This window comes from Astatotilapia calliptera, chromosome 16 (genome assembly GCF_964374335.1).
Source record: "Astatotilapia calliptera chromosome 16, fAstCal68.1, whole genome shotgun sequence".
NCBI classification, from domain to species: Eukaryota; Metazoa; Chordata; class Actinopteri; order Cichliformes; family Cichlidae; genus Astatotilapia; species Astatotilapia calliptera.
Window position 1 is genome coordinate 26674454 of NC_137437.1, and position 26860 is coordinate 26701313.

Sequence of the window (26860 nt, forward strand, 5' to 3'; positions counted from 1 at the left end):
TGTAGGTCCTTTGTTGCTGAGATTTATTGATAAAAACAGTACAAAAAATCAACCATTTGTACACATTTTTACAAATAATTATAAAAAGTGAGTGAGTACATTTCAACATTTTCAGCAATCACTCACAATCCTGGCACTGCCATGGTATCTGTAGTCTGCATTTACCACATGTGTATCTGTTGCAGTGAACACATCGCACAGTGGCATGATTGTTCTTGCAATTGTGTTTGACCTGACACATGGCTCTTTTTCCAGGGCTCGGTGTGGAGGGTTGTGTCAAAGGCAACTGTTCTTTTCTTGCCTTCTTCGCAGCTACATGAGAGTGAGCTAACTCCCTTGCAAGCTCCACCAGGAAGTCCACCCGTCTTTCCTTCGTCCCGGAGCATGCTTGATACAGCACATGTGCATTCAGTGCTGCCATGTCAATCATGTTATAAAACACGGCAACTGGCCAGCGCCGTGTTCCTCTGCGGACAGTGTACTCCCGAACCATCTGGTCCATCACATCCACGCCACACTTTGTTTTGTTGTAAAGGGTGACAGTGTTTGGCTTCCTTTTGGTAGTGTTATCAGTCTGAACCACGCCGTGCATGCTGCTAAGAATATAGACTGTCTTCTTCCGTTTGGCCGCATACGCCGTCAGCGTGGCAGCAGAGGTTGAAAACACCTAAGAAATAAGATAAATTGTTATTTCCATAGCACTTTTACACACAATGAAAGGGAGACAGGTCCCCACCTGTTCTTCACGCCACACTGTGCCATCTTTCGCTGTCTCAGTCCCCAAACAAGCTCTCTTTTTAGGTGGAGAAGCAGTCTCCTCATCTGCAGTGTGAACAAATTCAAATTGTGAGCAATGGGAAGGTCCAGTATCTCCTCCTTTTTCACATCGCTTTCACTTGCGCAAAAACTTCTTAGACGGAAAACCACCATCCTCGGCACAGTCAACAAGATTCGCAGGGAAATTCCTCAATCCACTAGACAGACAGATCGCAATGAATTCACCACTCAGGTATGTTGCAGGTCTTTTCTGGTTCTATGTTTATGTGTTTCATTGTGTGTAAAAGTGCTATGGAAATAACAATTTATCTTATTTCTTAGGTGTTTTCAACATCTGCTGCCACGCTGACGGCGTATGCGGCCAAACGGAAGAAGACAGTCTATATTCTTAGCAGCATGCACGGCGTGGTTCAGACTGATAACACTACCAAAAGGAAGCCAAACACTGTCACCCTTTACAACAAAACAAAGTGTGGCGTGGATGTGATGGACCAGATGGTTCGGGAGTACACTGTCCGCAGAGGAACACGGCGCTGGCCAGTTGCCGTGTTTTATAACATGATTGACATGGCAGCACTGAATGCACATGTGCTGTATCAAGCATGCTCCGGGACGAAGGAAAGACGGGTGGACTTCCTGGTGGAGCTTGCAAGGGAGTTAGCTCACTCTCATGTAGCTGCGAAGAAGGCAAGAAAAGAACAGTTGCCTTTGACACAACCCTCCACACCGAGCCCTGGAAAAAGAGCCATGTGTCAGGTCAAACACAATTGCAAGAACAATCATGCCACTGTGCGATGTGTTCACTGCAACAGATACACATGTGGTAAATGCAGACTACAGATACCATGGCAGTGCCAGGATTGTGAGTGATTGCTGAAAATGTTGAAATGTACTCACTCACTTTTTATAATTATTTGTAAAAATGTGTACAAATGGTTGATTTTTTGTACTGTTTTTATCAATAAATCTCAGCAACAAAGGACATACACCCATGTGTGTTGATTTCTCCCTAAGATGGCAAACTGAAACACTCCAAGTTGGTGACTTTTGGAGATTTGTTTCCCTGGATGATTGAGAATGCATCAAGATGAAACAAAAGGAAGCTCACCGCTTTTAGCAGCTCCCCCACCCCCTCATCCACACACCCCCACTCCCCTCCCTCCAGAATTCCCAGGTAACAACCCAATTTACATATGAATGACTAGCCAATTTAGCTTCCACTTGCCTGAAGCTAAAGCTTAGCTAAAAGCCTACCAGCCATTTGGCTGCTCTCCGGGTTTTAAAGGTAGAAAAGCCAAATGGCTGGGCTCTGGGCCTTCCTAGTGTTAATACATGTTACAACTATAAATGGGACAGTCAGACACCAACATGTCTGTAGAGTTTGGTCTCTGTCTTGTGAATGAAAGGAGACATTCAATATGAAATCTGTTAAATATTTCAATACAACTAAAATGTACGTAGTTGTAACATATGGTGGGAAATGAATGACAAACTGACAACATTAAATGTTGTGAATAGTTCTGTATTTCTGTAATCTTCCAACACAAAAAAATGTCAAGAATGCACAACTAATTATTGTAGATTTGAGAAAAAAAAAATTTTTCATTTAAGAAATTTATCACATTGTGGTTGAATAAAAAAGTAATAATTGTTCAATTGATTGATTGCAATTGTTTTATTTTTATATATACACATACATACATACATACATACGCACACACACACTGTATCACATAACCTTTCATCTAGAACACAAGATAAAAAAGTGAGACCTGGAATTATTTACTCTCTACATATATGTACATCAAATTTTAAAATAATTACATTACACTACACAACTTTATGTCCTGAGTGACCATCTTAATATCCCCGAGTCCACAATTGTTCATAACATACACAATTATTGTGTATCACGAATGAGATCCTCTCTTAAGTTCACTAGAGCAGCACATATTCTCAGTATCTTGTCTACTTTAGGAGCCATGCTTATAGGAACAATTTGTGAAAGTATTTTGTAGACTTTCAAGCGTCTGATTGCTCTTTCAACATGGATTCTTACATTTGCAATCCGACGTGTGTATGTTACCTGTTCCTCAGTTAGCGGTCTACGTTTTTTTGTGAAAGCGGGTATTACTAATCTAACTTTTCTCTCAAAGAGTAAGTCTTTAATTGTAAAACCTCTATCTGCCATGACTTCATCACCAGGTTTTAGGTATGTTAATATTCCAGAGTCCATTGTGATAAATTTGTCACTACATCGGCCGCCATATGCCTAATTTTCACCAGCATGTTACCTGTCCCACCAGGGGAAACAACACACTGGACCACTGCTACAGTCCATTTAAAGGCGGCTACAAAGCCATCTCCCTACCGGCTTTTGGGAAATCGGACCACGCCGCCATTTTACTCGCCCCGGAATATAAACAAAGGCTTCATCAGGAAGCTCCGGTGACGCGAGAGGTCAAACGTTGGACTGTCCAATCAGAGGCGACGCTGCAGGACGTACTCGGTGATGTAGACTGGGACGTATTCCAGGATACTTCCGCAAACATTGACGAGTTTGCGGACACAGCGATTAGCTTCATTGGAATGCTAGTGGATACCATCATCCCCTCAACTACAATTCGGACCTTTCCCAATCAAAAACCTTGGGTTGACTCTACTGTCAGGAGAGCTCTCAAAGCACGGACCACGGCCTACAATATGGGGCTCACATCGGGCGATATGACCAACTATAAAGCAGCTTCTTATGGTTTAAGGAAGACTGTGAAAGCGGCTAAAAGGCGTTACAAGGACAAGGTGGAGTCGCATTTCCAATATGGCGACTCCCGACGTATATGGGACGGGCTACGAACAATCACAGATTATAAACCCAGCACGGTGAGATGTACGAAACCGGAGTTAGTTGATGAACTCAATGCTTTTTTTGCGCGTTTTGAGGCGCCTCAGTTTCAATCTCAGAGCCCTGCACCCGCCCCCGCTGCTGAACCAGCACCACTGATACTCTCTGAGCATGACGTGAGGAGAGCTCTGAGGGCAACCAAGATAGCATACCGGGACGTGTGCTAAGAGTATGTGCAGATCAGCTAACTACAGTTTTCACTAACATCTTCAATGCCTCCCTGGCCCAGCAGGTAGTCCCCACCTGCTTTAAAACAGGTGGGTTTCATGAGAGGCTCATGAAACCCTTTATTAGTTCTTTCCTCCCTCCCGACTTGGACTCATTGCAGTTTGCATACCGGACAAATAGATCCACTGGAGATGCTGTAGCACAGGTCCTGCACACCACACTGAGCCATCTAGATGAGGGACGTGGGAATGCTGTTTATAGACTACAGCTCAGCGTTCAACACCATAGTGCCCCACATCCTTACGGATAAGCTCCGGGATCTGGGATTCAGCACATCCTTGTGCAGGTGGATTCACAGCTTTTTGACTGCGAGACCACAGTCGGTGAGAATAGGGGATGTGTACTCTCATACCCTTTCACTGAACATAGGGGCCCCCCAGGGATGTGTGCTTAGCCCTCTTCTTTATTCCCTCTACACCGCGGACTGCACGGCCAGATACCCCACTAACTCCATTGTGAAGTTCGCTGACGACACAGTGGTGGTAGGACTCATCTCCGGGAATGACGAGAGGGCCTACCGAAGCGAGGTGGACGGATTAGCAAAGTGGTGTGTGGCAAACCACCTCTCCATGAATATCAGCAAAACAAAGGAGATGGTGATTGATTTTAGGAGACAGAGAGGCGAGAAAACTCACACCCCAATTCAGATCAATGGAAACCCTGTGGAGAAAGTCTCTAATTTTAAATACCTCGGTGTTTATATCAACGAGGACCTTAACTGGAACACACATACGGACTTCCTCATCAGCAAAGGCAGACAGCGCCTCTATCATCCGAGGCGTTTAAAGAGGTTTAAGATCTCCAAGAACATCCAGAGGAGATTCTACACCGGGGTCATTGAGAGCATCCTGTGTAATAACATCACGGTGTGGTACGGGAACTGCACAGTACAGCAACAGAAAGCCCTGCAGAGGGTCGTGCGCACAGCTGAACGCACTATGGAACATCTTTACCAACACTGCAGGACATCTACGCTGAAAGGTGCAGATCCCGGGCCATCAGGATCACTAACGACTCCAGCCATCCCGCTTACAAACTGTTCAGGCCACTGAGGTCAGGGAAACGCCTCTGTAGCCTGAAAACAAGAACTGAAAGGTTCAGGAGGAGTTTTTACCCACAAACAGTGAGACTCCTCAATCAAAACATAAATCGGACAACATGATGGACAATTCCATACACAGTATATAATTTTCTTTTGAGTTTTATCCTTATTTTTATTTGTATTTTATCATTTACATCTGTATTTATGTAAATACATACACTATAGCTCTTAACTATTACAGCGTAATATTTTGCACGATATTATACATTTTTATACTTTTATATAGATATTTTTTTATTATAAGTTTAGTAAGATGCACAGTCGGGGGGGGAGTACTTTTTAGCCGGAAAAAACATTTCACTGTGTGTTGTACTAGTTATAACTACATGTGACAAATAAATAAAGAATTGAATTGAATTGAATGCCGCAGACACAAACATGATTAGTCCACTTGGTGCAACAGCAACCAAATATTTGACTGTGTTGTGTGAATAATAATGGCTGTATGATTCCCCTCTTGAGCCCAGATTTCTGGGTTTCTGTAAAAGGGTCTCACTGCAGTCTATAATGCATGTACTATTTGGAAAGTTCTTCTTGAAGGCTTCAGGCATAGTTGCTTGAATAGTTTCTTTTGGCAGCCATGGAATTAATGGTCGGAGAACTTCCTCCAGCTTGTCTAACCAGTGTGAGATGATCTTGCTGGCCATGCTTTGTGATATATGAAGCTGGCGGCTTAGGTCACCTATTACACGGTTACTCTTTAATTTCATAAGTGTCATGAGGACTTGATCTCGGACAGGCATGGTAAATTCATTGTTGTCATATCCTTCCAGTGTCGACACAAGTGTGTTAAATGTTTCTAAGGCTATCCCAGTGTACAGCAAAGCGTCTGCATCATTTTGAAGAATGAAATATGCAACTTCATCACACTGAGTCATCTTATCCTGCACATCTTTTCTGCGAGACCTGTTGCAGTATTGATGGTCTTGTTGCGAAGGATCCTCCCACTGTGTGTGGACTGAGTGCAGATGTGGCTCAGGGGGTTGTGTGGAGATGCTGGCCTGGTCTAATTCCACTGAACGTAACACTGTGGAGTCTGAATAAGACAAAAATATGATGTACAGTCAAAGTGTTAGCATAAGAGAAACTGTAAAGTGTCACTTAGCTTATTATATTTTTGAGTGAAGTTTCTCATTCTACATTTTTTCACACAAATGCAAAATCATAAATGTCAACATAAAATGTTCCTAAGTCCCCTAAAAATTTGTCACAATTTTATTCAATTAATGTGATTAGATTTTATTTTACATTCTTAAAAAAGTCACAACTGTTGGTATTTTTGCAAAGGTTGCCTTTAACGTTTTTACTTGAGTTTTCTCGACTTGAAAAAACATGTTCTTTATAAACACAAACCTAAGACTTTTACAGCCCTTGGAGCTAATCTTTTGGCATTATTATTATTATTATAAACTTTCGTTAAAATTTAGACTTTGCTGCTAATAACCAGCTAGTGCTGATACTAACGCCATTCACCATAGGCTATTATTTAGTAAAAGTAAAGAATTGCGTGTTTAAAATGCGAAACGGTGGCAAACCACATTTACACTTTCACTTACCGGGTACAGATTCTGTGTTTTTGTTCGTATTACTGGAAGCTGTCACACTCAAAGTGGTCCGAGTGAGCCTTCTTCTTTTCTTCGGTGGGGGTCGGTCATAGCCCAGATAAAGCTCCGGGTCGGGGTGTAGCTCTGTGGGCTTTTTATCGATAAAATGAAAGGAGCAAACATAAACTCTCTTTGGAGGGTGTTTGAGTCTTAAAGCTGCCAGCCACGCCAGTTTCCGATCCTCCTTCCGCGGCATAGAGTGCAGTGCGTAGGGCGGTGGGCACGGACAGGCCTTTCTAAGTTGTTGATGCTCAAGGCAAAATGTTTCTAATGCGTTTTTCAGTTTTCTTGAATTATTGTGGCAGCCGACGACAGCACACGTTGAACCCGAGCTCATCTTTGAACAGGTAAAGCCACTTATTACCGCACAAAGTAACTGATTTTGTTGTTAGCAACGACTGAACGCTGGGTCTCGCTTTGAGTAACCGGAAGTATAAAACCGGACAACGGAAGTAGTGGTCTGTCATGGCAGCCTACGTACGCTCTTACAGAAACCTGGGGGGGAATTATGTTAAAATGCTCTTCATAGACTACAGCTCTGCATTTAATACCATAATTCCCTCCACACTCACCACCAAGCTGGAGCATCTGGGACTCAGCTCATCTATGTGTCAGTGGATCTCCAACTTCCTAACTGGCAGACCACAGGCAGTAAGGATGGGCGGACATGTCTCAGCCTCCACCACTCTCAGCACTGGAGCCCCCCAGGGGTGTGTTCTGAGCCCCCTGCTGTACTCTTTGTACACATATGACTGTGTGGCCACTACCAGCTCCACCACCATCATCAAGTTTGCTGACGACACCGTCGTGGTGGGCCTGATCTCTGATAACAACGAGACGGCCTACGTGAAGGAGATTAGGAATCTGGAGAACTGGTGCCAGAGGAACAACCTCCTTCTAAACGTCAGTAAGACAAAGGAGCTGATAGTGGACTTCAGCACTAAGCAGGAGAGGAACTACCAGACCCCCGTCATCAACGAGTGCCCAGTGGAGAGAGTGGACAGCTTCAAATACCTTGGAGTTCACATCACGCAGGACCTGTCATGGTCCTGTCACATCAACACCGTGGTGAAAAAGGCCCGACAGCGTCTCTACCACCTCAGACGCTTGAGAGACTTCCAACTGCCCTCCAAGGTGCTCAGGAACTTTTACTCGTGCACCATAGAGAGCATCCTGGCGGGAAACATCTTAACCTGGTTCGGGAACAGCACCATGCAGGACAGACGAGCTCTACAGAGGGTTGTGCGGTCAGCGCCATCCGCTCCGAGCTCCCTGACCTGCACTCAATCTACAGCAGGCGGTGCTGGACTAAGGCCAGGAAGATCGTGAAGGACCTCAGCCATCCCAACAACAGACTGTTCTCTCTGTTGAGGTCAGGAAAGCGATTCCGCTCCCTGAAGACCAACACAGAGAGACTGAGGAGGAGCTTCTTCCCGCAGGCGATACGGTCTCTCAATCACACCACCACACAGTACTGACCAACACATATGGTTCTTACACACACACTGGACTTTCTGGACATTGTTTTTGCACAACACTGGTCACTATATTCTTCATTTCCAGTTAATACTTGTACAGCTGCTGTTATTGTGTATATATTTATTTATATTTAGATTTCTTCATACATTCTTATATAGTTCTATATTGTGTATTGTGTATTTTGTTGTACAGTTATTTTATTTTCAACTTTAATTTATATATTTTATCTTATTCTTCCCAGTTAAATTTACCCTTCATTCTAATTTGTGTTGTACAGTTATTTCATTTTTAACCTTAATTTATATTTTATTCCTTCCTAGTTAAATTTACCCTTTTAAATTTTTCATATTTATTTCCTATCTTATTCATAGCCTTTCCTTTTTTGTTTTCTTTAGGTCACGAGTAGTTGTCCAAGCATTTCACTACATATTGTACTGTGTACGTGACAAATAAAATTTGAATTTGAATTTGGATACAGTACAGAGTGTGTTCAAGAAGCTCTTCTTGCAATCTCTTCTTCTTAAACTAAATGCATTAATTTATCTTACTCCTCATCATTTGCTCAGACTTGTTTGTAGAACTGGTATTTTAATTAATTAATTTTTTTAAGTTAACTCAACTCAAGGAGTGAAAGCACCACTTACATCATACTAACTACGTAATTGTTGCTGACAAGAAGTGTATATGAACCTCTGGTGACATACTTTGTCAGGGAGACAGTACACAGACAGACTTCATTTCACCCTGACTTTAATTTGTAAAAATGTCATTTGCTCTCAGTTTGGAATGACATCTACTAAGGTAAACTACAAATATTATAATGGATAATGTTTCAGTAATTACTGTTTTTACTCTTGCAGGTTTAAGTGATATTGCAAACTACAGGGTCACTCTCTTTGTTCTCACTTTACTGTGTTACTGTGTGATTTGGCTGGTAAATTTGACGATAATTGTGACAGTCATTGTGGATAAAAAACTTCATGAACCCATGTACATCTTCCTCTGCAATCTGTGTGTCAATGGACTCTATGGGACAGCTGCATTTTATCCCAAGTTTCTCTATGATCTTCTGTCCACCACTCATGTCATCTCTTATGCAGGATGCCTTTTACAGGGTTTTGCATTGCACTCTTCAATTTGTGCTGACTTCTCTCTCCTAGCTCTCATGGCCTATGACAGATACGTGGCTATATGTCGACCTCTTGTGTACCACTCTCTGATGACTAAACAAAAAGTTTGTATCTTTGTATTTTTTGCTTGGTTTTTTCCCATTTATCTTATGCTCTTGAGCACGATAACAACAGCAGTGTTGAGGTTATGTGGCTCACACATACCAAGAATCTACTGTATAAACTGGTTAATTAATAATCTGGCTTGCTCTGCCTCTGCAGCTAGAATTGTTATTCCTGCTTTTAATTACACCTTTTATATCGGCCATATCCTTTTTGTTTTCTGGACTTATGTACATCTGGTCAAAACATGTCAGTCGTCGAAAGAAAACTGGAACAAATTCATGCAGACATGTGTACCACATTTATTTTCTTTAATAGTTGTTGCTGTGTCTTTTTTGTTTGATATGTTATATGTGCGATTTGGCTCAAAAGAATTTCCACAAAATGTTGAGAATTTCATGGCAATGGAAATTCTCCTCATCCCACCAATTATTAATCCCGTCATGTATGGATTTAAATTAACAAAAATAAGAAACAGAGTATTGAATTTTATATGTGGTATAAGTTCAACTTTGAGACTAAAATTATAAGTGTGTCTGCACAGAGGAAACTTTTTTTTAATATATGTACATATGTAATTTAAGAGAAATGTTTATATTTCTATGCTTAAGATAGAAGATGTGTTATGTAACTTGGAACACAATAAAATAAAATTTACAAAAATAATATGTTTGTTTCTTAGTTTAAATTAAAGTTTCTTAGTTAAAATCAGACAACTATTTTCATACCGCTCACACATCCCGGTAGCTTGCGGTTTGTATGCAGTGGTGCAATGGACCCTGACCCCCAGTCTATCGGCTATGGCCGACCAAAGCTCCAAAACAAACTCAGGGGACCGGAATGCGAAACCCAAGTTGACAAAAATGCTCTGGCCACCACTGCTACAGTCGCGGACACCAGAGGTATCGCTTCTGGCCACTGGGTGGTGGGTGCAGTCAACGATGGTCAAAAGGTGCGTGAAACCTTGTGACTGCAGCAGGGGGACCCACCAGATATACATGCACATGATCAAAACATTTGCCGGGGATGAGGAACTGCTCAAGGGGTGCCTTAGTGTGTTTATGGACCTTCGCATGCTGGCATGGAGCACACGCTGCTGCCCATTCCTACACAGATTTATGATGGCCTGGCTAAACAAAGTTAGACCTGACCAGTTTAACAGAGGCCCGGATCCCTGGATGAGGTAGAGCATACATCGAGTCAAAAACGCGACAACGCCATGAAAAGGGAAACACCGGGCGTGGGTGGCCGGTGGAAACGTCACAGACCAGGAGAGGACCGCCATCCTGCACGGGTCTGTCCTCCAGCATGAGGCCTGTCTGCACAGATTTAAGTGCAAGGAAGTCTGGGTCACCACTCTGATCAGCAGCCATGGCGGAGTAGTCTATGCATAAACTGGAGAAACCAGCGCATGGGACAGTGAACCACGTGGTTGGACTTACCAGCCACATGTTGAATGTCCGTGGTAAACTCATAAATGGCTGCCAAATGGCGCACTCCACGTGTGTGGTAAAGTTATGACCTTAGAGAAAAAAACAAAAATGACGCATCGCCAGGTGGAGAGCCAGTAGCTCCCTGTTGAAAACGCTGTATTTGCGCTTGTTGTCGCGCAGCGTGCGGCTGAAAAAGGCAAGCGGTTGCCAGCAACCTGACATTCGCTGTTCTAGCACAGCACCCACCACTATGTCCGACGCATCGGCGTTCAACGCAATCTGCGCCGATGGGTGGGTCAGTAGGGCAGCATCAGTTAATGCATACTTAGCATCGGAAAATGCCGGGACATGTTCCGGGAGCCAGTCAACAGAGTCATTAGCCTTTTTACAGTGTACAGTGGCTGCAGCAGGTGCGCTGCTCTGGGGAGAAAGCGGTTATAAAAGTTCATACGCTTTTTTCAGTGTCAATTTGAAGTACATTTTAAGCACTTTCAAGGTCCCTTTTCAAGCTTTTAAAAACTGTTTATCTTGCCAATCTGTTATTTTCTCATTTTGACATACTGTATCAGCACAATTTATCTAAATTCAGGCAAAATTTAAAATATGAGTAGAAAGTGATGTTTTTGACTGTAAAAACCACAAGCATGTTTAACAAATCATTGTCATAAATGCAAATAGAAATTGTACATTTTTAAAAAATATGCACAAGTTTTGCAAACAACAAAGTTATATGGTACTATTTACCTAAAAATTTAGCCAAAGCTCAGACGTTTTTTATATAACCATTTAAAAGCATTTACAGAACAATCAGCTGTTCTGCATCAAATAAGAAGGCACACAAATTGTTTATGTAACTCCAAAAAATAGTTTGTGTCCACTATAACACTGATGAGAACAGCACAGGGATAAATCCTGCAGGTCTGACAGCAGGTGTGTCACTCAGCATTTACACTGCAATCTGCCTTTGGTGGCTTTTTTGCAGCAACTGTGACGTTCACTAGTAGAACTGACACACAAAACAAAACACCCTGGTTCCATTGCCAGACAAAGTCCGGGCTGTTTCAGATTTTCCGTGTATGACATCTGTTAAGGCACTGCAGGAATTTTGAAATAAATGGTGGTGAAATAATGGTGGTGTTCTTTCTTTAGTGTGAACCACTGCATGTCAATTTTACAGTCGTCTAATGTCCATCACTGGTCTCTCATCATTCCCATTGGAGAGCTGTGAGCCTCTCCACGATGTTATCCATCCATACTGAGATGTTATCCAGCTTGCTCATAGAGCATGAGGGTCCACAACAGCTGTGAGCTTGTCCAAGATGTTGTCAGATGTTATCAGATGTTGTCAGAGTCTCAGTACTCACAGCAGCCGCAAGCCCCTCCAAGATGTCATCCGTGCTGCGTCTAATGACCCCATTCTGAGAAGCCACGGCTCGCTCCATCATTCCAATCAACATAGCGGGCAGCCTTGTGGGGATTTGGACAGCCGTTTCCGCTTTCTTTAGTCTTGGATAAGCCAGGGACAGAAGGACAGCATGCTCTCCATGAGCTTGAGAGCAGTATCATAACCCAGGCCAGAGAGAGAGAGGAGTTTCTCTGCATCTGAGAGGGAGTAGTGCCACAGCAGCAGTGCCTCGAGAGGAGTGTATTTCACTTGGGTGGGGGGATCCCAGAGGAGGGTCATAATGCAGCGGGTGGACAGTGGATCCAGCGAGTCCACCACATGATGGTATTTCGTGTCGTTGGCTGAAACGCCACGAAAATCAAACTGAGCTTCGATGTGCACGAACCATGAAGGAAGGTTGTAAAGCCAAAAATCCGGCAGCTTAACCACAATAAATGCAACTATAGGTGGAGGTGGAAGTCTGGCAGCCGCCGATGCTTCCAGGCTGGAGCTGGCTCCGTGTGCGAACTTTTGCATGTTCGCCTCAGATGTCACCAATGTGGAGGTAGGTAAGGACAACACGAGATATCTCAATGTTTCATTCAATTCAATTCAATTCAATTCAATTTTATTTATATAGTGCCAAATCACAACAAAAGTCGCCTCAAGGCGCTTCATAGGTACAGAGAAAAACCCAACAATCATATGACCCCCTATGAGCAAGCACTTTGGCGACAGTGGGAAGGAAAAACTCCCTTTTAACAGGAAGAAACCTCTGGCAGAACCAGGCTCAGGGAGGGGCGGCCATCTGCTGCAACCGGTTGGGGTGAGAGAAGGAAGACAGGATAAAAGACATGCTGTGGAAGAGAGACAGAGGTTAATAACAGATATGATTCAATGCAGAGAGGTCTGTTAATACATAGTGAGTGAGAAAGGTGACTGGAAAGGAAAAACTCAATGCGTCATGGGAATCCCCCGGCAGCCTACGTCTATTGCAGCATAACTAAGGGAGGATTCAGGGTCACCTGCTCCAGCCCTAACTATATGCTTTAGCAAAAAGAAAAGTTTTAAGCTTAATCTTAAAAGTAGATAGTGTCTGTCTCCCGAATCCAAACTGGAAGCTGGTTCCACAGAAGAGGGGCCTGAAAACTGAAGGCTCTCCCTCCCATTCTACTTTTAAATACTCTAGGAACAACAAGTAGGCCTGCAGAGCGAGAGCGAAGTGCTCTAATAGGGTGATATGGTACTACAAGGTCATTAAGATAAGATGGGGCCTGATTATTTAAGACCTTGTATGTGAGGAGCAGGATTTTGAATTCAATTCTGGATTTAACAGGAAGCCAATGAAGGGAAGCCAAAACAGGAGAAATATGCTCTTTCTTTCTAGTCCCTGTCAGGACTCTTGCTGCAGCATTTTGGATTAGCTGAAGGCTTTTCAGTGAGTTTTTTTGGACATCCTGATAATAATGAATTACAGTAGTCCAGCCTGGAAGTAATAAATGCGTGAACTAGTTTTTCAGCATCACTCTGAGACAGGATATTTCTAATTTTAGAGATGTTGCGCAAATGGAAGAACGCAGTCTTACATATTTGTTTAATATGTGCGTTGAAGGACATGTCCTGGTCAAAAATGACTCCAAGGTTCCTCACAGCGTTACTGGAGGCCAAGGTAATGCCATCCAGAATAAGAATCTGGTTAGATATCATATTTCTAAGATTTTCAGGGCCGGGTACAATAACCTCAGTTTTATCTGAATTAAGAAGCAGAAAGTTAGCGGCCATCCAGGTCTTTATGTCTTTAAGACATTCCTGCAGTTTAACTAATTGGTGTGTGTTATCTGGCTTCATGGATAGATAAAGCTGGGTGTCATCAGCATAGCAGTGAAAATGTATGCTATGTCTTCTAATGATGCTGCCTAAGGGAAGCATGTATAATGTAAACAGAATTGGTCCTAGCACTGAACCCTGTGGAACTCCATAATTAACCTCAGTGTGTGAAGAGGACTCCCCATTTACATGCACAAATTGGAGTCTATTAGATAGATATGATACAAACCACTGCAGTGCAGTACCTGTAATACCTACAGCATGTTCTAATCGCTCTAATAGGATATTATGGTCGACAGTATCGAATGCTGCACTAAGGTCTAGCAGGACAAGCACAGAGATGAGTCCACTGTCAGAGGCCATAAGAAGATCATTTGTAACCTTCACTAAAGCTGTTTCTGTGCTGTGATGAGCTCTGAAACCTGACTGAAACTCTTCAAATAAACCATTCCTCTGCAGATGATCTGTTAGCTGTTTGACAACTACTCTTTCAAGGATTTTTGATATGAAAGGGAGTTTGGAGATTGGCCTATAATTAGCTAAGACTGCTGGGTCTAGAGATGGCTTTTTGAGTAAAGGTTTAACTACAGCCAGCTTGAAGGCCTGTGGTACATAGCCGATCATTAGAGATAGGTTGATCATATTTAAGATCAAAGAATTAATTAATGGCAGGACTTCTTTGAGCAGTTTTGTAGGAATGGGGTCTAAAAGACACGTTGATGGTTTGGAGGAAGTAATTATTGAAGTTAACTCAGAAAGATCAATTGGAGAAAAAGAGTCTAACTTAACATCAATGGTACTAAGAGTAGCTGTAGATAATATTACATCTGTGGGATGATTACTGGTAATTTTTTCTCTAATGATGAAAGTTCATGAAGTCATTACTAGTTAACGTTAAAGGGATGGTTGACTCAAAAGAGCTCTGACTTTTTGTCAGCCTGGCTACAGTGCTGAAGAGAAACCTGGGGTTGTTCTTATTTTCTTCAATCAGTGATGAATAGTAAGATGTTCTGGCTTTGCGGAGGGCTTTCTTATAAAGCAGCAAACTATTTCTCCAGGCTAAATGATAATCCTCTAAATTTGTAACACGCCATTTCCTCTCCAGATTACGAGTCATCTGCTTTAGGCTACGTGTTTGAGAATTATACCACGGAGTCAGGTACTTCTGATTAGAGACCTTAGTTTTCACTGGAGCTACAGTATCCAGAGTCGTACGTAGTGAGGAGGTGAAATTATTAACAAATCAAATCAAATCACTTTTATTGTCACATCACATGTGCAGGTACATTGGTACAGCACATGTGAGTGAAATTCTTGTGTGCGAGATAATCGACCTCTGTTAGGGTAGCGTTCAGATAGCTGCTCTGCTCTGTGTTGGTACAGGCATTGAAGATGATAACAGTGGGTGGATTATATTCTTAAACTTAGTTACAGCGTTTTCAGAAAGACATCTACTTTGATAAAGTCTACTCTCCACCGCTGTGTAATCAATTATTGTAAATGTAAATGTTATCAGGAAATGATCAGGCAGGAGAGGGTTTTCAGGAAACACTGTTAAATGTTCAGTTTCTATGCCATATGTTAAAACAAGGTGTAGAGTGTGATAAAAGTGGTGGGTTCTTTTACATTTTGAGAGAAACCAATTGAGTCTAATAACAGATTAAATGCCATGTTGAGGCATGTTATTAAGTCATGTACTTACAGAGACTTGGAGGAGAGAGACCTAATATTTAATAATCCACATTTCACTGTTTTACTCTTTGGTTCAGATGTGGATACTGTATTGTTCTTTCTTTGTAATTGTTTATGTTTAAGTTGTTTGTTGCTGGTTTTTAGTTTATTATTTGTCTTTTTGGAAGCTGACACAGTCTCTATGGAGATGCGTTTTTGGGGGGGTAGCAGGAGGAGAGAAGCTGCAGAGAGGCGTGTAAGACTGCAACTCTGCTTCCTGGTCCCAACTAGGGATGGGTACCGGTGGCACCGGTTCTGACATAAACGGTAGTAACCAGACCGAAAAGCAGCGCACATTTCGGTGCTTTATTTCGGTGCTTTTTTTTCCTGAGCTGTGATACACTTCAGATTCTAGCCAATCATTTTACGTTTCCGAGGATAGTAGGCGGGGCCAGGTACGTACGTACGTTCTGTTAAAGCAGAGCTACAGATTAAAAATGTCCAAGGCGAAGCGGAGAAAACGCACACAAACAGGTAAAGGAAGACAAAGGACTAAATACTCAAAGGATAACAAGGGGATGAGAACCAGGAGGGAAGCAAAGCTGGGGCTAATTACACAAACACACATGAAACTGTGAGGAAGCAAAACTGAACGCAAGACGGGGAACTATCAAATTAAAACAGGAAACATGAGAGAAAGACAGAAACGTGGACTAGACGCTGAAACTGGGGAAGAGCAGACATGAAAACTCAACTAGACATGACACATGGAACACAGGAGGAGGCACATGAATAAAACCTGGGAATAAGAAAACACTAAATGCAAAAGAACTTAAAGAAAAACACTCAATCAAAGAATATACAAAACCCAGAATTACAAAAACAACTGGGTCCCAGAACCCATACCATGACAAACCAGCTTTTAGATTAAAGTCATGAATTTCTCTGCACACAAAAAAAATGTTTTTGTGTATGTGCATATCTCATTGTTGTTGATAAACAAACACTGTGACCTGTATGTTATATGGCTAGATGCACTTCATTAGTTTGCAGATATTGCACTGATTGAAATACAAGTATCAGAGCTTCCTTTTGGTTTTTACATTTGTGAATCAAAAATACTAATTTTACTTGATTTTGTTTTGTAAGTGAAAAAAAGGTTTCAGTTAGTTTTTTTTTCTGAAGTTTACCTTCATATGTTTAAGTACAATGTTTACTTATACTTAACTGTAACAACCTTAGCCACTGTGTTGCTGTTTTGCACCGAAAATGAAGGTCTTAATGCATGTGTAGAGAGTTTGAATAGACTGTACCAACAAACTCAATACCCCATGAATCACCCCCCAAAATTCCTCGGGATGCTGCTGAAGCTGTTCTTGCAAGCCCTTCTCCTTAAACTAAATTTATTAATTTATCTTACTCCTCATCATTTCCTCACACCTGTTTGTATTTTATGCAACTGCTGAGATCTGGGAAATGACTACAAAGAGCTTGTATTTTAAAAGTAAAACTAAGTTATTCGACTCAAGGAGTGAAAGCACCGATTACATCATGCTAACCAGTTCATTGTTGCTGACAAGAAGAGTATATAAACCTCTGGTGACATACTTTGTCAGGGAGACAGTACACAGACAGACTTCATTTCACCCTGACTTTAACTTGTTTAAATGTCATTTGCTCTCAGTCTGGAATTTTATTATGGATAATGTTTCAGTAATTGCTGTTTTTACTCTCTCAGGTTTACGTGATATTGCAAACTACAGGGTCATTCTCTTTGTTCTCACTTTACTGTGTTACTGTGTGATTTGGCTGGTAAATGTGACGATAATTGTCACAGTCATTGTGGATAAAAAACTTCATGGACCCATGTACATCTTCCTCTGCAATCTGTGTGTCAATGGACTCTATGGGACTGCTGCATTTTATCCCAAGTTTCTCTATGATCTTCTGTCCACCACTCATGTCATCTCTTATGCAGGATGCCTTTTGCAGGGTTTTGTATTGCACTCTGCAGTTGCTGCTGACTTCTCTCTCCTAGCTCTCATGGCCTATGACAGATACGTGGCTATATGTCGACCTCTTGTGTACCACTCTCTGATGACTACACAAAAAATTTCTATTTTTGTATTTTTTGCTTGGCTTATTCCCTTTTATCTTCTCTTAATGAGCACGATAACAACAGCAACATCGAGGTTATGTGGCTCACACATACCAAGAATCTACTGTGTAAACTGGTTAATTGCTAATCTAGCTTGCTCTGCCTCTGTAGCTAGAAATGTTATTCCTGCTTTTAATTACACCTTTTATGTTGGCCATGTTGTTTTTGTTTTCTGGTCTTATGTATATCTGATCAAAACATGTCAATCATCCAAAGAAAACTGGAACAAATTCATGCAGACATGTGTACCACATTTATTCTCTTTAACAGTTGTTGTTGTGTCTTTGCTTTTTGATATGTTATACATGCGATTTGGCTCAAAAGAAATAGCACAAAATGTTGAGAATTTCATGGCAATGGAGTTTCTCCTTATCCCACCAATCATGAATCCCCTCATGTATGGACTGAAACTAACAAAAATAAGAAAAAGAGTTTTGAATTTTATATGTGGTAAAAGTTCAACTTTTAGATTAAAGTCATAGGTGTGTCTGCACAGAGGGGAAAAAGTGTTCATATATGTACATATTTAATTTAAGAGAAATTTGAATTACATTGTTAATCAATAGACAGTGTAACATGTACATGACCTCTATAGCATAGGTGTCAAACTCTGGCCCGCGGGCCAAATTTGGCCCACAGCCTAATTACATTTGGCCCGCGAAGCCATACCAAATTATTATCAAAGCTGGCCTACTGGTATTATACAGCTAATATATATATTGTTTAGTATTAAGCTTTGGTTGTTCCATATTCAGTTTTTCAGCAAAACGTGTTTGAGTCCATAAGAAAAGATTCATTCTTATATCTGGAGGAAGATTTTTTTTTCAATGAATATAAATGTTAGCCCACGACTTTGTTCCAGTTTTGAATTTTGGCTCACTTTGTATTTGAGTTTAAAACCCCTGCTCTATAGTTTATAGATAGAAGATGCATTATGTAACTTGGAACACAAAAAAAGAAAATTTACAATAATATTTTGTGTTTTTCGTAGTTAAAATTTCTAAATCTGATTTTAAGTAAGTTACTTAGTTAAAATCGGACTTCTAGTATTTTCATAGTTGTGGCCTTTCAGACACATTATACTTGGTTTCTCAAAACATATTTATCAAGTTTATTTCTATATTTCTATCTTAAAAAATCTGAATCTCTGTGAGGAAATTCAGGAGAACATGAGCATACAAGACCAGATGCCCACCATCTATCATAGCACAGTCAAAACTAGTTTATAGTGGATTAATAGTTTTATATAATTTTCATTAGGTAACACTCTGGAGGCTCGGGAGAACCACCACAATCACTACTGCAACCAATACTTCAGTCATTAGCTCAGTTCGTAGCTCAAGCATCTGTTCAGTTACCAGTTCAGTCTTCAACTCAGCCATCTGTTTGGTCAACAGTTCAGCTATCTGTTTTGTCTCCTGTTCAGTCTCTAGCTCTGTCTCTAGTTCAGTTACCAACTCTTCCTGCAGCTCAGCCATTAGCTTTGTCATCTGCTCCACCACCTGCTCAGCTACCTACCGAAGCTGGTAACCCCGGCTTCGTCTCAGCCAGGGGTCTTCGCACTTTCTGGCCTGCATCTGCTCCTGCTGGTGGCTCAGGTGAGCAATTCCAGCACTCTGCGGCTCCCATACCACGGAGTGTCTCATCAACTGGGGGTCTGGAGAACTGCTCCAGCCATTTTTCTTCTGTGCTGGGAGTTCAGAAGAACCGCTCCAGCCGTTCCTCGTCTCCACTGGTGGTTCAGGAGAACCATTCCAGCCATCTGCTTCATCTCTGCCAGAGGACTCCGTGTCCGCTGGTTCTGTTTTGTCTCTGCCAGAGTACTCTGCGCCTGCTGGTTCTACTTCGTGTCTGCCAGAGGACTCTGTGGCTGCTGATTCTGCTTCTGTTCCCACTGGGGGTTCTGGAGAACTGCGCCAGCCATTGTCCGTCTTCACTGGTGGGTTGAAGGAGCCGTTCCAGCCATCCTCTGCCTTTGGCTGGAGGGTCTGAGGGGCCCGTTTAGTCATCCGTTCCTGTTGGAGGCTCCACGGAGTCCATCCAGCCTGCAGCGCCACCACCTGCTCCATCGCCGGTGGCTTCCACACCGTCGCCTCCAGCACCAACACCTACGGTTTCCAGACTGTCACCTGCAGCGCCACCACCTGCTCCATTGGTTGCGGCTGCCAAGTCACTGTCTGGGCCAGTTCTGTCGCCTGTGGTTGCCCCATCTGGTCCTGCCTCGTCTAGTCCTGCAGCTGCCTCGCTGCTATCCAGGCACGTCCTGTTCGGAGAGCATGTCCACGTCTAGCACGGCTGGCTTGTCCACGTCTAGCACGGCCAGCTTGTCCACGTTTGCCACCTCAACATCACCGGCCACTTTCCAGGCCGCTGGCTGGACATCATCGCTGTCATGTGCGGTCTCCTGAACTGTGTCGCCGCCACTGCCTTCCGCATGGTCGTCCTCCAGATTTGCGTCGCCTGTGTCGCTACCGCTGTCTTCCACGCGGCCAGCCTCCGGACTGGCTCAGTAATGGACTGTTGTGTTGTCGACCTCGGGGTTGTCCCCCTGAACTTTTCTGCCATGGGTTCCTGTGATGTCAACCTCCGTGTTGGCCTCCTAAATTGTTTTTGAGCCCCGGCATCATTGGTGAGCATTTGGATTTGGACTTGATCTGACTTGATCGGATTTGAGCTCCAGCGTCTCTTGTGGACTTTCTGTTTAAAGTGCACTATTTGCTTTTGAAGGTCCTGCATATTGGATCCTTCTACTGCCTGCCTGCACACAGCCATGACAGTAACTCTTAGTGATGCTGCAGTGTTGGTTTGACTTTGGGACCCGAAGCGGAGTGTGGACCCGGATTACCCGGGGTGGCTGTAGCTCAGGTGGCAGAGCAGGTCAGCCACTAATCAGAAGGTCGGTGGTTCAATCCCAGGCTGCCTCCTGGCTGCATACCAAATATCCTTGGGCAAGATACTAACCCCACGTTTGCCTACTGGTTGAACGTCTGGTGTCCTGGTGCAGCCACAACAACCTGGTGCTGAATGCCCAGAAGACAGTGGAGATTATTGTGGACTTCAGGAAGCACACAGCCCCACTCCCCCCCATCATCCTGACTGACACCCCCATCACCTCTGTGGACTCATTCCGCCTCCTGGGTACCACCATCACCCAGGACCTGAAGTGGGAGCCCACCATCACCTCCGTCATTAAGAAAGCCCAGCAGAGGATGTACTTCCTGAGGCAGCTGAAGAAATTCAACCTGCCAACACGGACGATGATGCAGTTCTACACTGCAATCATCGAGTCCATCCTCACCTCCTCCATCACCGTGTGGTACGCTGGAGCCACTATCAGGGACAAACAGAGACTGCAGCGTGTTGTGCGCTCTGCTGAGAAGGTGATTGGCTGCAGACTCCCATCTTTGCAGGACCTGTACACCTCCAGGACATTGCGGCGTGCAGCTCGGATCTCAGCTGACCCTTCTCACCCTGGACACAGTCTGTTTGACCTGCTCCCCTCAGGCAGGAGGCTCCGGTCCATTCGCACCAGAACCTCTCGCCATAAGAACAGTTTCTTCCCCTCTGCTGCTGGACACATGAACAATAACCATATGACTGTTCCCGCTACTAACACATGACCCTACGCTGTGTTCACTGCATCATTCCATGATTGGCACTGATCACCACCTGCACTCATGTATATATCTTTCAACGTAGCACTCTTAATTCTTATTCTCATGTATATATCTCATGTATAGCTCATGCACATATCTTTCTACGTAGCACTTTTAATTCTTATCCCTACTTTTATTTTTTTCATGTCTATTTAAGTGCTATTTATGACACTATGTTTGCACTGAAGCACCGCAGCAATTTCCTAATGTTGTAAACCTGCTCAACATTTGGCAATAAACCCCTTTCTGATTCTGATTCTGATTCTGGTGGTGGTCAGAGGGCCTGGTGGCGCCAGTGTCCGGCAGCCTCGTCTCTGTCAGTGCGCCCCAGGGCAGCTGTGGCTACAATGTAGCTTGCCATCGCCAGTGTGGGAATGTGTGTGTGAATGGGTGAATGACTGAATGTAGTGTGAAGCGCTTTGGGGTCCATAGGGACTAGAAAAGCGCTGTACAAATGCAGCCCATTTACCATTACTCAGTGAGGCTCCTGACAATGGCAGCAGTAATGCTCTGACTGTAGCTTACCAAAGTTGTACAAAAAACATTTTTTATAGATTTTTGAGCACTGTGTACCACATAAAATCGGTTTGAGGTCAGTAAGCACCCCCAGATACAAACCATAAAGTGCACTGGATTATAAGGCGCACTGTCAATTTTTGAGAAAATTAAAGGATTTTAAGTGCGCCTTATTGTGCAGAAAATGCAAGGCGGGCTCCGGTAACCCTATTCCGGGCAGGGTGAACTGTTCCCTTGGTCTTGTACTTATAGGGCTCTTCTAAATTGCTCTTTGTCTGGTCCCTCACCCAGGACCAGTATGCCATGGGAGAGCCTACCAGGGGGCAAAAGCCCCTGGACAGCATAGCCCTGTGATTCTTGGGACACACAAACCCCTCCACCACGATAAGGTTGTTGGGTCTGCGCTTTGCAGGCCCAGCTGGTTTAGAGACTCTGTCTTGCTTTCCCGTGAACAAAGCAAGACAGAGCTCGATCCATTTTAACTTGCAAGGGGAGCTTATCAGACCAGGGTCTTGGAGCTGCAAGCTCCTCACCTGATCCCAGACAGCTCCAAAAACCTCGGCCCCCTCTCGCAGCTCTTTTATTAACTCAGTGGTCACACATAACCCACTGTAAAACCCCCCCTATGGTGCGTCATAAAACAAAGGCATTCAGTGTATGTTTGTGTGTGTGTGTGTGTATGTGCACGTGAATGAGTGTGTGCACGTGAGTGAGTGAGTGTGTGTGAATGTGGGTGTTTCTGTTGGACTTCCTGCTCACAAAAGGGTCATCTCCCCTTACGATGTATATGGCTCAATTCCTGTAACGGTCTACCATACAGAAACGCAGGTGAGGGGATAAAGAGTAAGAACTAAAACATCCCCACTAAATAACAAAGCAGAACACACATAGGCAGTGTTGGGGAGTAACGGAATACATGTACCGCTGTTACGTATTTAAAATACAAAATATGAGTAACTGTATTCCGTTACAGTTACCGTTTAAAAAGGTGGTATTCCGAATACAGTTACTTTGTTGAAATAAATGGATTACACTGCGGTACTTTCCTGTTTCATTTCGTCGCGGGTCAGGACTGTTTGGGTTTTGTTTGACAGCTATGTTCTGTTGTTCCAGGCGGCAGCGTTACGGTTGCCATGGTTACAGGGTGACGCTCTCTTTCTCTCTGCGACTGTGTGTTTCCTGGGTGAGAGAGCGCCTTTTCGTTGTTGTTGTTGTTGTTGTTGTTGTTGTGCTAAGCTAACAGGCAGAATGCTACAAGCATAGCTCTAAAGAATGTAGCATCATGGGCAGTGTAGTCCGTGTTGCAGGGAGAATGGACTGCCATACACGTTATGGGTCTGTGAGCGCGAGGAGGGAGAAAAAGGGGAGTGGAAAGGTACGAGTTGTCATCGAGCAAAAACGGGAGCTGGAAGCATGTAAATATAATAATAACCACTTCAGCCAAGAAGAGTGTCTGACGAGCCCAGTTGTAAGTAAGCTATTAAGACTCGACTGTACACCGTGTTCGTGTTTTCCTCCGAAAACAATAAGTTCCGTTGGAGCAGCCTTTCAACGCCTCTCTCTGTCTCTCGCAAGAAAAGTTGACCCACACAACAAAGTAAAGCTATTTTTCGGCTACAAGCCGACAGGGACCCCGCCGTATTAGTCAGAGGTCCCTTTACTACAGTTCGGAGTCGTGGACCTTCAGTAATAGTAATAAATCACACAGCAATAGTACATTCACGTTGTTGTAAAAAGCATGATAATATATTAAGTAATCCAAAGTATTCAGAATACGTTACTGTCATTGAGTAACGTAACGGAATACGTTACAGAATACATTTTGGGGCATGTATTCTGTATTCTGTAATGGAATACATTTTAAAAGTAACCTTCCCAACACTGCACATAGGATGTTCCTACAGTTACACTATAGCCCCCCCCTCACCATTCAACAGGCTGGGGAGGGGAACAGAAACAGAACAATGTCTTTTATCCTAAAGCTTGAACTAAGACTTACAAATTTAAGTAAAGCAATGACAGCATTTAACTATTTCAACCAAACAAGGTAACATTTCGCGGAGGAAGCATAGCCAAGTAACAGAGCCTTACACTTGGGTGGTCTCAGAATCTCATCTCTGCTTTTTCAGATGATGTGGTTTTGTTGGCTTCATCAGGTTATTGGCTCCAGCTCACAATGGAATGGTTGACATGGGCTGCCCACATTCAGGTCCAGACCAAAAAGGCTAGGCAGCGCCTGTATCACCTACGACAACTGAGGAAGTTCAGGGTCTCTCCAAAGATCCTCAGGATTTTCTATACAGGCGCTGTGGAGAGCATCCTCACACAGAACATGACATCGTGGTTTGGGAACAGCTGTGTGAAGGACCAAAAAGCTCTCCAGAGAGTGATCCGTACAGCAGAACGCTGCTGCAGGATTGCTCTCCCCCCGCTTCAGGACACCTACACCAGGAGATGCAAGGACAGAGAGACTCAAGAGGAGCTTCTATCCCCAAGCCATCCGTGCCCTAAACACACACACCCGCCCTCTCACATCATCTATAACTGACTGAGACAGGATTCTTCCAGACACTAAACCAAGGCACAATGTACATTTCAATTCCTTTAATTTTAAATATGTTTATATTGTCTATCCTGTAAAATAGTCAGATGTCTATTCATATTAATGTACAGAATTCACCTGCTTGCTGCTACTGCTGCACATTCACCCAATGTATATACTATATGTGTGTATATATATATATATATATATATATATATATATATATAATGTTTTTCCTCTCCACCCCCCCCCCCCCCCCCAATTTTTTTGCACATGTCGAGGAGCGTGTCAGGCTACATTTCACTGTGTGTTATACTTGTATAACTATGCATGTGACAAATAAAGAACCTTGAACCTTGAACCTTGACAGCTGAGTGTGAAGCGGTAGGAGTGAGAATCAGCACCTCCAAATCGGAGGCAATGGTCCTTAGCCAGAAAACAGTGGAGTGCCCACTCTGGGTCAGGGATAAGTTCCTGCCCCAAGTGGAGGAGTTTAAGTATCTCGGGGTCTTGTTCGCGAATGATGGGAGAAGAGAGTGGTAGATCAACAGATGCATTGGTGCTGCAGCAGCAGTGATGCGGATGTTGCACCACTCCATCGTGGTGAAGAGAGAGCTGAATGTAAAAGCGAAGTTGTCAGTTTATCGATCGATATACGTTCCTACCCTCATCCTATGGTCATGAGCTATGGGTAGTGACTGAAACTGATACAAGCAGTGGAAATGGGTTTCCTCCCTTAGAGATAGGGTGAGAAGTTCAGCCATCCGGGAGGGGCTGATAGTAGAGTGGCTGCTCCTCTACAGTTCAGGAGGTTAGTTGCGAGAACACCGGCTGAAACAATGCATTTCAGGGTGGCAACCCAAGGTCGACGGCACAACAGTCACGGCTGGGGCAGCAGTCGTGTGGTGTTGTCAAGAAGGACCCAAAATGCTGGCACTTGCTGTGATACATGGGAGCTTTCTTGTGGACAGTGAAAATAAGAAAAGCCAGGACAGAACTAAACATTAACCTAAAATGGGGAAACTAATAGCAAACAAAACCCGAAACCATAACTTATGGAATAACGCACAGGGAAAAACATAAGGAGGTGACACCAGGGATGACGAGCAGAGAATGGAGAGCTGGAATAAAGGGCAGAGAGATGCTGGAATTATCAAGAAACAGATTACGCGACAAGGAACGCAGGCAGACACACACTATAAATACACAGAGGGACACTGGGAAATCACACACAGGTGGGAGACACAGCTGGACCTGATTAACCTGACGAGACAGGGGAACACTAACACCAGGCCAATCCCCTTCACCAGCTGTGAAGGGGATTGGCTCTGCTCAGGCAGCGACAGCAGGGTGCAGTCCTCAGTAGTGATGGTAAATTTGATTCTTTTTACTGAATCGAGTTTTAATGAGTCACTCACCAAAGTGCAAAAAATGTACATTTTCACTCAAACTTAATTTGTTTCTCTTTTCATGTAAATCCTACTGCTAAGATGAATGATTCTAAAAGAAAACAACTATTTTATAGAGCAAAAAAGAGCAAAAACATTTCTAAAATTAAGCAATTAAGCAAGGGGGTTAGTGAGTGAGTGAGTGAGTGAGTGAGTGAGTGAGTGATTCGTTAGCTCTATGATTCAGCAGAGGAAGGAGGGGGTGAGCGAGTCCTGAGTGATTCGCTTTCGCTTACGATTCAACACAAGAAGGGAGGGGGTGAGTAGCTCGAATGTGCTGTTAGCATGTTAGCAGAGCGATGCTACTGTGAACCGAGGAGCTATTTTCTTGATGTGAGCTTCTACTCAGGGTTTTTTCTTCCAGTTCAGAGCAGAAATTTTTTTGTTCAGATACTGGATGTTGTGTTTTTCTCCACAATTTTAATTACAAGCTAGATATATTGCTGCTAACAGCAACAGGGATGAGTCAGTGAGTCAGTTGGGCTTGTGAATGATTCATGAGTCAGTAAAGTGATTTGTTCATGATTTGCGCATCACTAGTCCTCAGTTGGCTCAATGAACTCACCGGAGCTTCCAGCAGAGGATGGGGGTGGCTCGCCCGAGATCTCAGTGGAGACAGAAGGCTAAGATGGTTTGATAGAGCTTCAAGTGGAGGCCGCCGTAGACAGCTGAGATGGCTTGCCTGAACTCTCAGCAGAGACAGGAAGCTGAGACGACGCAAGTACGCTGTCTCAGCTTCCTGTCTGCATGCAGACACATTTATACAACCACATTTGCACATGACTATAAAAAGGCGGAAGAGGAAGTAGTTCCTTCCAATGTAGACAGTCCTAATGATATAGTTTCTTTCCACTGTGTTCCTGTTAATGATAAACTACAAATCTACCCTAAATTACTAAAA

At 43.4% G+C, this 26860-nt stretch overlaps 3 protein-coding genes and 3 long non-coding RNA genes across 6 annotated transcripts; 3 read left to right on the forward strand and 3 right to left on the reverse strand.

The window, feature by feature from the left end:
- On the reverse strand, positions 1–869 carry LOC145421124 (uncharacterized). Its single transcript, XR_013902419.1, has 2 exons — positions 737–869; positions 1–667 (listed from the first exon to the last, which is right to left on the reverse strand). It is a non-coding gene; the product is annotated as an uncharacterized LOC145421124 (long non-coding RNA).
- A 9-nt stretch (positions 870–878) lies between these two features.
- LOC145421125 (uncharacterized) lies at positions 879–1757 on the forward strand. Its single transcript, XR_013902420.1, has 2 exons — positions 879–1009; positions 1099–1757. It is a non-coding gene; the product is annotated as an uncharacterized LOC145421125 (long non-coding RNA).
- A 3393-nt stretch (positions 1758–5150) lies between these two features.
- LOC145421103 (uncharacterized) lies at positions 5151–7126 on the reverse strand. The gene is made up of 2 exons (XM_080290904.1): positions 6566–7126; positions 5151–6045 (listed from the first exon to the last, which is right to left on the reverse strand). The coding sequence occupies exons 1-2, from the start codon at positions 6948–6950 to the stop codon at positions 5255–5257; spliced, it is 1176 nt and encodes a 391-aa protein (XP_080147030.1). The 5' UTR covers positions 6951–7126; the 3' UTR covers positions 5151–5254.
- A 744-nt stretch (positions 7127–7870) lies between these two features.
- LOC113007591 (olfactory receptor 11A1-like) lies at positions 7871–9854 on the forward strand. Its single transcript, XM_026144306.2, has one exon. The coding sequence runs from the start codon at positions 8913–8915 to the stop codon at positions 9852–9854; it is 942 nt and encodes a 313-aa protein (XP_026000091.1). The 5' UTR covers positions 7871–8912.
- A 1404-nt stretch (positions 9855–11258) lies between these two features.
- Positions 11259–26653, reverse strand: LOC145420982 (uncharacterized). The gene is made up of 2 exons (XR_013902227.1): positions 26525–26653; positions 11259–12998 (listed from the first exon to the last, which is right to left on the reverse strand). It is a non-coding gene; the product is annotated as an uncharacterized LOC145420982 (long non-coding RNA).
- LOC113008335 (olfactory receptor 5F1-like) lies at positions 17338–18279 on the forward strand. The gene has a single exon (XM_026145690.2). The coding sequence runs from the start codon at positions 17338–17340 to the stop codon at positions 18277–18279; it is 942 nt and encodes a 313-aa protein (XP_026001475.2).
- Positions 26654–26860: the final 207 nt, after the last annotated feature.

Coding starts and splice junctions, on each gene's coding strand:
- LOC113007591 (XM_026144306.2), top strand. CDS start 8,913: ATGGATAATGTTTCAGTAATTACTGTTTTTACTCTTGCAGGTTTAAGT.
- LOC113008335 (XM_026145690.2), top strand. CDS start 17,338: ATGGATAATGTTTCAGTAATTGCTGTTTTTACTCTCTCAGGTTTACGT.
- LOC145421103 (XM_080290904.1), bottom strand. CDS start 6,950: ATGAGCTCGGGTTCAACGTGTGCTGTCGTCGGCTGCCACAATAATTCA. Junction 6,046..6,565: donor AAACACAGAATCTGTACCCG/GTAAGTGAAAGT, acceptor TGTCTTATTCAG/ACTCCACAGTGTTACGTTCA.